Genomic DNA, 10,073 nt, shown 5'->3' with positions numbered 1-10,073 from the left:
TAGCGTCGGTGCCTTCGCACTGGGTGGTGCTGACGGCACCTGGGCTGGAAAGCTCGTGGGTGGCGGTATCGATGGATCGTCATCCACTGTCGTACGGCCCGGTGTCACGATGGGTTCCACATGTCGAGGACGCAGGTGGTCAGCGTGCGTGAAGCGAAGCTGGTTGAGCACTTTCACAACGTAGGTCGCAGCACTGACAACCTGACACACGATTCCTTCTTCCCAGGAGACACACTCACCGCGCACTGTTTTCACAAAAACACGGTCGCCCACGTTGAACACACGTTCAGCATCTCACGACACATCGCGTTGTTCCTTCACATGTTCTTGCTTGCGTTGCATGGCGCCGGCAAAGTCGGGTTTAAGCAGGGAAAGTTTTGTGCGTGGCTGGCGCCTTAGGAATAGTTCGGCGGGCGTTTTCCCAGTCACGCTGTTTGGTGTGTTGCGATAACAGATCAGAAAACTGTGAACATTTTCCTGAAGAGAACACTGCCGACCGGTTGCTTCGCCTTCGAGCACCTGCTTGAGCAATGCTCGTTTCACAGTTTGAACCGTGCGCTCTGCGGCACCGTTAGAGGCTGCGTGGTAAGGCGGGGTGCGAATGTGTTTCACGCCGTTGGCGTTCATGAAGTCAGCAAACTCAGCTGACGTGAACTGCGGACCGTTGCCGCTCACTAGTACCTCGGGCAAACCGTAAGCAGAAAAGGCTCCTCGAAGTTTTTCCAATATTTTAGTGGTGGATGTAGAAGACATCACCCAAACCTCGATCCATTTTGAAAATGAGTCGATGAGCACCAGAAACACATGGGCACCCTTTGAAGCGAAATCCACGTGCACACGCGACCAGCACCGGGCTGGGTAGCTCCAGGGATGCAGTGGTACCGGACGGGCGGCGGGCTGAACTGCTTGGCAGATTTGGCATTTCTGTACGTGATGCTCGATAGCCGCATCAATTCCAGGCCACCATACAAAACTTCGTGCCAGCATCTTCATGCGGCTGGCGCCTGGATGCTCCTCATGCAGCAAGTTCAGCACGCGGTCCTTTAGCTGTTCCGGGATCACTACACGGATACCCCATGTTACACAACCTTGTTCAAGTGAAAGCTCGTCGCGGCGCACGTAATAAGGCCCAAGTTCTTGCGCGTGCGGTCTTGGCCAACCTAAACTCAGCAACACGGGACAATGTAAGGCTTCGTTTTGAAAACTTTGCAATCTCTACGTTCAATGGGAGGCACTGAAACACTGAGAGGCACTCAGCAGGTTCTTCCTCAGCGGGCACCGCCTGAGGCAATCTCGACAGAGCATCAGCCACTTCCATGTTTTTCCCTCGGCGATACTTCAGCCGATATTTATAAGCTGCCAGCACCATGGCCCAACTCTGCATTCGTGCGGCGGCCAGTGTCGGTACAGGCGTTTCCTGGCCTAAAATGCCTAGTAGCGGCTGATGATCAGTGTAGATTGTGAACTCTCTGCCAAAAAGATAGCGATGAAACTTTTTGAGACCAAAGATTAACGCCAAAGCTTCGCGCTCGCACTGAGCATACTTTTTCTCGGCTGGCGTTAACGTTCTTGAGGCAAACGCGATAGGCCTCTCTTCGCCGTCAGCAGTCTCGTGAAAGATAACTGCTCCTAGCCATACGAGGACGCGTCACAGAGCATTCCGATCGGCTTATCGACGTCATAGAATGTCAGCACCTGGCTGCTAGTCAGCAACTTTTTCGTATTAGCAAACGCCTCGCTGCATTCCTTCGTCCATGACCATTTCTGATCCTTCTTCAAAAGCCGATAAAGCGGCTCTGCGACTGTTGAACCATTCTGTAAAAACTTCGAATAGAAGTTCAACATGCCAAGATATGCCTTCAATTCTGTGACGGTGGTGGGCTCAGGTGCTGCCAAGATCGCTTTTTTCTTGGCCTCTGTAGGGTAAATCCCGTCTGCGGTCACCGTGTGACCCAGATACGTCACGGATTCTTGGAAGAAACGGCACTTGTCCGCGTTGAGCGTGATGTTGTACTCACGCAACCTTCCCAAGACACGTTCGAGACTCTTTTGGCAGTCTGCCGTGTCAGATCCTGCCACGATTACATCGTCAATGTAGCATCCGACGTGCGGAATGCCTTTTAGCACCTCATCCATCATAGACTGAAATATTGCGGGTGCACTAGCCACACCGTAGGGAAGGCGTTGGAATTCAAAAAGACCCAAGCTAGTGTTAACTGTCAAAAATGGTCTGGACTCTGGAGTGAGTGGCACCTGCTGATACGCCGCAGAGAGGTCAAGTACGCAAAAAACCTTGCCTCCTGCGAGGACAGAATACAGGTCCTCCGGCCTGGGCAGCGGATAGCGATCGGTTTTCAAAACAGGGTTTATCGTTACCTTGTAGTCTCCACAGAGTCTGAGACTACCGTCCTTTTTTGGGACAACCACAAGTGGTGTTGCCCAGTCACTGCGCGCTACTTGTCGAAGCATGCCCGTTTCTACCATGCTGCGCAGCTGGGTTTCTACCTGCTCTCGCAAAGCAAAGGGAACAGGTCTAGCATGGCTAAACACAGGGACCGAACCAGACTTCAGCAAGATCGTCGCTTCGAACTTCTGTATGGTGCCCAGTGTTTTTGAGAACACGGAACTGTATTTCCTTTGCAGTGCCTGAGCCCTATCTTCCGTTGTGACTTGGCCAATCTCATGCCAGTCCAGCCTTAAACGCTGGAGCCAGTTCCGTCCAAGCAGCACTGGAAGCCTCCTTCCATTGTCTTTGACAATTACTACGGGCAACGTCATACTTTGACCCTTGTACACAACAGCGACGTCACACTGTCCTTTGAGCTGCAGATGTTCTCCAGTGTACGTGCGAAGTGACATTTTAGCCGGACCACATTTTACATGTGGAAAAACAGAGTCGTACACGCTCTCAGGAACAATTGTGACTGCCGCCCCTGTGTCAATTTGCATGATTAAGGGTTTCCCTTCAACTTGAACACTCACTTCGTAACACGGTTGAGTCGTATTTATAAAATGGTACACGTCATGCTCAGTGTCTTCGTCAGAACATTCCAGAGCATTCGTGTTCTTCGGCACCCTTGTGTTTGGACACATTTTCTGCAAATGTCCTACTCTCGAGCACTTGCGGCAGACAAAGCTCTTGTACCAACAAACATTCGATGCATGACTCCTACCACATCTTTCACACCTTCCCTTTTTAGGCCCTTGAATATCTTTAGGTTTCGAGCCCTTTCATCGTCCCTTTTGTCGACTTTGTATATCGTTTAACGATGCCTCTTTGTCTCTCGATTGCATGAGTGCAGTGTCTCGAGCCGCCAGTTCTCGATCGAGCGCAATCTTGCAAGCGCCTTCAAACGTTAAGTTTTCCTCGGCAAACAAGGCACGCTGGCTCTCTTCATTACGTACGCCTGCTACTAGCCTGTCCCGAAGGGCGTCTTGCAAGAAGTTGCCAAAGTCGCATTTCCTAGCCAAGTGTTTCAGTTCAACTATGAAGTCTTCTACGCTTTCATGTTCGTCCTGAACACGTCTGTTGAACTTACAGCGCTCCGCTATAACGGAACTCTTAGGGCTGTAATGTTCTATTAACAACTGTTTAACAACTGCATACGACTTCTCGCCAGGGGACGCCGGCACGACCAGACTCTTTAGCACTTCATAAGCCTCAGGGCCTATCACTGTCAGAAATACGGGAAGCACTTTCTCGTCCTTTATGTCGTTTGCCACTAAAAAATGTTCAAATCGTTCCAAATACGATTCAATGTTCTGTGTCTTAGGGTCAAACTCCGATATTCTTCCCAAGCGTGACATTTCGGAACCCCAAAAGAAACACAGTACTCATCCGCTCGACGTTCCCTTGCGTAGCAGGTTGTCCCCGTTGCTGTTCAAGTCGAGTTCCCGAGGCGAAATCTCGGGGGCGTTGCTCGTTGCCCTTTGTCGGTACACGAAGGCGGTGGCCGGCGTGCTGCTTGCGATGTCATACTTTGGGAATATGTAGCGTCGCTGGCAGGCTTCAACGCATGACAAGCTGCGCTTGCTCTTCCGTGGCCGTGCGTTCCTTCGCGTCACTCGCTTCGCTGTCGCTTTCCGTCGCCTACGAGGGCACGTAGACAGCCTCGTCGCCAAATGAAGTGACTGTAGACCATGGCGTGCTGGCGAACAAGAAGTGCTTTATTCCTGAGCGCAGCGTTTTTATCATAGACATGACGTCACGAGCCGGGCGGCGCTTCCGCGATGACTCAGTCGCGATAACTCAATCCGCACGCTACAACAGTAGGAGCGTTGTAATTGCCATTATTAAAAGTTCTCTGTAGCCCCACCCATTGCAGCAGGCTGAGCGCAGCAGAGCGCGAGAGTGGAGATAAAAACTGGCAAAGGTAACGTCATCGGCAGGGTCAGATGACCCTTGCTCAGTATAGACCAGTGTCCGCGCCAATTCCAGGGCACCGCCATTTTTATCTACGCTCGCGCCACCACGCGGAGAGAACTGGCAAGCAGGAGGGGGGGGCTGACTTGGCGGCGTTGCTTTGGGGAGCTGGATGCGGCAGGCTGTCCGAATGCACCGGCACATCGTGAACGATGTCTTCACCAGAAGCCTCCGCGACCCGTTCTTCAACAGATAAGATGTCGTGAACATTCGAGAACCCATCTCGATCAAGAAAACAAGAGAAAACCTTTCTTGTCTTAAATGTTCTCGGTGTCTGCTGACCCTTGACATCCGCGTTTCAGTCCGGGTTCATTACGTAGTAAATATTTCGCTACCGCTTTCTTGTAGCTTTCAAATGCTTGATTGTTGGCTTCTTGTATACGACATTACATTCGTGGCAGGTTCGAGACCGATTTTCGCGATCTGCTTGCCTTTCTGCGGCAGCGCGGCTCTGCCGAACCGAAATAGGTGGGAGGCGTTCACTTGATCGAACGCCGTTTTAGCGAATGCAAACGAGACCACGACGTTTCATCGAATGACTAGCGAATGGGTCTAGTTACATAGACAGCTCGGATTAGCTTTCTTTTGTAATGTGGCGCCTTGTCTGCTGCTGCGAAGCGGCGTAAACGAGGGCTCCGAGTATGCTAGCACGCGTCCCCCCCCCCCCCCCACACACACACACACAATCACACACTGCGAGCGTCTGGGTTCGAAACTATTAATTGCCAGTTCTAAAGGATGGTACTTACTTGAAGTGGGAGCTGGAATTCTACGAGGTACCAGGAGACACTTACTATCGGGCAACGAAGCACGGTGCCTGTGGGGGCGGAGTCTAGGAACGCTACTGATTAATATTGTGACAGGCGATCAGTTATGATAGCAGACGAAACTTCGACTCGTTTGTTCAGAAGTTCGCGGTGATATTTATTAGCCCTCGTTACAGCACACCAAGGATCTTAGGCAGTGAAATTCACATCACGCAGGCGCGTCCGTCGTAGTCAAATGAGCGCAGTCGACGACGAGGTGTAATGAGCTACTAAGCTTCACAAGGAAAATGCGCGTGAGAAAGAGTTTTGAGTAAGTCCAAAACACCGATCCAGCAGACGCACGTACGTACGTTTACTCCGGACTTCATGAACCCGACGGCGCAAGATCAAAGAGCACCGCCGCCATCGCCACCCGGTTTTCTCTGCACTTTGTGCGACGACGGCACTGCAACGGAGGGCACTCGCCTCGGCGTTAACAATTCGCGAAATAGATTAATTTACCACTCTTGAAGCCATTCTAAATGATAAATGAAAATACCTCGGCGTTGTTGAACATCTGACGACACAACCAACACAACTGTGCCGCCGGCTGCGTGAGCCTGACACAACTGTGCCGAGCGCCTGCTCGGCGCTGTTGTTGCTCGTGAAGGCCTCCTTAATTGTAGTTGAGACGACGATGATTCCACATCTTTCGTGGTGCTTGCAATAACTTCGAAGGGCAGGGGAACCTTCTCACGAGGACGTTGAAGACACTCACAACCGGAGCCACCAAAGCAATCGCACAAACCGTCGCCATGTTTGCTTCTTCTTCGTCACTCGCGGCGCGGTCAACTCGTCGCGAGATGTTTTCTGGCTCGGCTAGATGGAAACCAACAGCGGCAAAGTGGCGTATGGACACACGGCTCTTACATTACGGGCACTATACTCACATACCGCGGTAAACAGGACCGATGCCGGCGAAACGGCAGTCGGCACACCAGCGAAGAAGCCCTCAACGGGAAGCGGCGGCGCATGCCGACGCAGCCCCCCCTCCCCGTGAGCGTCTGGGTTCGAGATTATTGTTCGCTTTTGCTCCTTGCGGTCGAGGCTAAAAAGAGCACTTCCGGACAAAGGTCTATAAGCTGGCGGGGGGTGCCGACGATGTCACGCTTTGGATAGATTACAGGTGGCAGAGAGGCTCACCACATGCCCTGTAAAAATCACTGCACATATTTTTCTAAATAAAAGCAGTTTATGTTTACTTCTGCCCAACTTTAGTGAGATTACTGAACTTACGGGAGGAAATGCTATAGAAGTCTGCTCCCAGCTTGTATTTCTTAAAGTGCTTCAGATTCCCTTTCATTCTAGTTTGACTTAGTTGCACAAGCCTGTGCCATTGCAGGAAACAAGAGCAGATACATTGCTCTACTATTTTGCTTAAATGTTCAGCCAGTGGAGAAAGGTTCAGATTCTAGTATGCTCAAGAAGTTATACCTTTAACCCCTTAACCATTTTGAACGAACCTAGTGCGTCCACCTAGAGCTGTCCCCAGTCCATTTAGGACGAGTGTAGCTCGACCACACACCCTCGCTCGCCTCTTAGCTATTTTGGACGACCCAGGCTCGTTCAGAGCATAGTTTGCAGCACTGCCGAGAGGGCAGCACATATTGTTTTACTGAACACGCTTTTAAAAATGGCAACCAATGGTGGAGACTTGTGCGGCCCGGGCTGCACGTGCAATAAAAATTTTAAAGAGCTGTTTAGAATCATAAATTGCCAAAAAAAATGTTTGAAAAAAAGGCTAAGGGGTTAATTTGAAATAGGTTAGGTTGGGAGGTGTGCTAGAGATCTGGCTGAATTGAATGTGCTTAGTATCGCTGAATGGTTTCGCAATCTTAATTTGGTGGTTTCTTTTTTTCTCATGCGCTATATGAGGGACGACGACGACGAAGGGAGGGGGCTCTCGGGCTCGACATGGGCTCCCGCAATTTGCGGCAATTATTGCGGATTTATTCGAATTTCTTCCAAAATTATGGTACGAGCGAACTCTTTAAGCGAAGCAGAATCGAGGGATACCTCATTTATTCCTGTGAGTAGATTTTCAAAGCCAAATTTTTCTTCTTGAAGTCGCACCATTGGGAAGAAAAGCTAAGCCTCGTGAAACGAACAGGCGTCAACACCTGTGTGGCCGAGAGCAGCTAACGTTGAACCTAACCTTAGGTCTGACCGGGAGAACACCCGTTAGGCGCGGTGCGTATAAACAAAGATGACGCAAATTGCGGCGGAAAGGATATCTAATGAAATCGACATGCGGGACGAAAAAGACAAAAACGCGGAGGAAGTGACCGCGGAGTTCGATGAGGACAGCGGCAGGACCCTGGACCAAAACGGTCCGTGGGTTACAATCCTCAAAGACCGCAGGAACGTTGAAAAAGAGAAGAAGAGAGCCGACGCGGCGGGATCAATGGGGCAAGCTACCAATAACCAACGATCGAGGGGTGGTGCTGGAGTTTCCCAGAGATGGAGAAGGCTTCCCCCACTCCCGCAGGACGAGTACAAGGTCGTCTTCAGGCCGAGGGCAGGGCTGAAGGTGGCATCGTGGACGGACCGAGCCATATCGCAAGGCCTGGCGATGGCAAGCGTAATACCAACCAAGGAGTTCAACGCACACGTGACAATCCAGACGCAGTGGGCACAAAATCTAATCTTGGCAAGCACGGCGAGCGAAGACTTTGCATTGAAACTCCATGAGGTTACAAAGGTCCAGCTTGGGACTGTAACTTACGACCTTCTACCATACCTCAAACCAATACTCGGAACAGTGAGAGGAGTGGTACACGGAATCGAGGCAGAGACGTCTGAACAGGAGCTGATGGAACTACTGTCCGCGAAAGGACACAACATAATGCACGCAAGAATGCTAGGAAAGTCCAACTCGGCGCTGCTAACCTTTCAGGGGCCCCACGTGCCCTTCTATGTGAAAGTGGGAAGTGCATACACACGGTGCAGACCGCACAGGAGGTCTGTGCAGTACTGCAAGGCCTGCGGCGAAGTAGGCCACCGACAGGACGTCTGCCCACACCCGGACACAAACCAGTGTCCAAGATGCGGGGAAAAGGTGAACCCAGAGGGCCATGAATGTCAACCCAGATGCAAGATATGTGACCAGCCACATGAGACGGCGAGCAAGGAGTGCAAAAGAAGGCTTAAGCCGGGGCCCCTACCTCTACACGTGAGAGAGTGACGTGGAACGCCGACACCAGGCAAGAGGCGCAGCATACGCAGCAGGAAGCATCAACGCTGGAAAGCGGTCGAGGCAGCCGGCCTCGATGGGTTGACCACACAGCTGGAAAAAACGACGATTTCCCACAGCTGAAGAGCAGGCGAGGGGACAAATGCGATAAGAACTGTGAGAAAATGATTGAGGAACTCAGAAGACAGAATGGAGAATTACTTCGGCGGTTGGAGGAGAGCGAGAGAAGAGCTCAGGCGAGGCTGCAGCAACTGATAGATCAGATGCCCGGAGAGTCGGTCCAAAGCCGACCAATGCAGCAGACACAGCAGGGTGCTCGAGTAGAGGTTGTGCACACTTCGGAGGAGACGATCTTCGCGGAGTCTGACGGTAGTGAGTCGGCGCCACCGCCACTGAAGCGGAGGGCGCGCGTCACGGCGCGAGGGAGAAGGGAGGCACGCAAGGCTGAACCCGTTAATAGGGACGAAGAGAGCTTCGTGACGAAAAGCATGTTGGAGAGCGCAATCACGGGATGCATGGAGAGGATGCTGGCCATGTTGCAGAGCCGCTGCTCGAGACTGGCACAAGGCACGTCGAACCCGTTCGACGCCTGGCCGCACTACACTAGAGTCACGGGGAACATCACACGATTAGACACTGAGGCTATGATCAACGAAGATGGATCGGAGCCGTAGGAAGTACGTCATCTGGCAGTGGAACTGCCGCGGTTTCCGTAGGAAGAGGGGGAATCTGCAGCAGTACGTTAGCACCAAAGAAGAAGAGAGCACTCCCGACGTTATCGCCTTCCAGAAGACGTGGGGCATGGCCAAGCTCTGCGGCTACAGGGCATACGGTAAGGATGCCAAAGAGAAGACGCGGGTCACGACGTTAGTCAGAAGGAACCTACCCGTCATCGAGCACGACACCGGGATCTCGACGGTGGAACACGTGTTGATCGAGATCATATCCAACACGAAGAGGGACGGGCGCAGCGTCTTTGTGCTCAACGTCTACAGCAGCCCCGCCAAGCGTCACAGGTTCGCCGCACTCTTCCGGGCGACCCTGGAGATCGCAAAGCAACAGACCCTCGCGGTGGTCGGCGACTTCAACGCGCCGCACCCGGACTGGGGGTACCTGACGGAGACCGTGAAAGGCAGGAACCTCTGGCATGTCGCCCATGACGGAGGACTGACTCTGATTACTGACCCGGATCAGCCCACTAGGAGGGGAGATGCAAGGCACAGGGACACCACGCCGGACCTAGCATTCGTCCGGAACGTGAAAGGAGCGGAGTGGATCAACACCTGGGAAGATCTGGGCAGCGACCATTTCGTGGTGGCGGTGACGGTCACAGCCGGCCCGGGGAAACCGAAGGGCAGAAGGATTAGGATTACAGAGTGGGACGCCCTCAGAGGATTTTTAGAAGAGTTTGAGGAAGATGACATTGAGAACATCGAGGAGTGGACGGAAAAGCTGAGGGCCTGCGCCGAGCAGGCGACCAAGACCGTGCCAGAAGAGACGAACATGCTGACTGCAGACAGTAAGCTCCTGCACATGTGGGAGGCCAAGTCCAGCATGCAGAGGAGGTTGAGGATCCAGAGACACAACCGCAACCTTCGGCGTAAGATCGCCAAGTTAAGTAAGAAGATTGAAGCACATGCCAGCAAGATCA

General features: G+C 52.3%; 1 protein-coding gene across 1 annotated transcript; it reads right to left on the bottom strand.

Moving 5' to 3' along the window:
• Nucleotides 1-294: 294 nt before the first annotated feature.
• Nucleotides 295-753, bottom strand: LOC120837860 (uncharacterized protein K02A2.6-like). The gene has a single exon (XM_040207478.1). It carries the CDS (start codon nucleotides 751-753, stop codon nucleotides 295-297), a length of 459 nt encoding a protein of 152 aa, XP_040063412.1.
• Between the last annotated feature and the right edge of the window lie 9,320 nt (nucleotides 754-10,073).

Source organism: Ixodes scapularis, unplaced genomic scaffold, assembly GCF_016920785.2.
Source record: "Ixodes scapularis isolate PalLabHiFi unplaced genomic scaffold, ASM1692078v2 PGA_scaffold8__174_contigs__length_109621045, whole genome shotgun sequence".
Classification (NCBI taxonomy): Eukaryota; Metazoa; Arthropoda; class Arachnida; order Ixodida; family Ixodidae; genus Ixodes; species Ixodes scapularis.
The sequence above is the reverse complement of the archived record's forward strand: the minus strand, read 5'-3'. Positions and strand labels throughout refer to the sequence as shown.

Excerpts from the sequence above, each read along its gene's own strand:
- LOC120837860 (XM_040207478.1), bottom strand. The coding sequence starts at position 753 with ATGTCTTCTACATCCACCACTAAAATATTGGAAAAACTTCGAGGAGCC.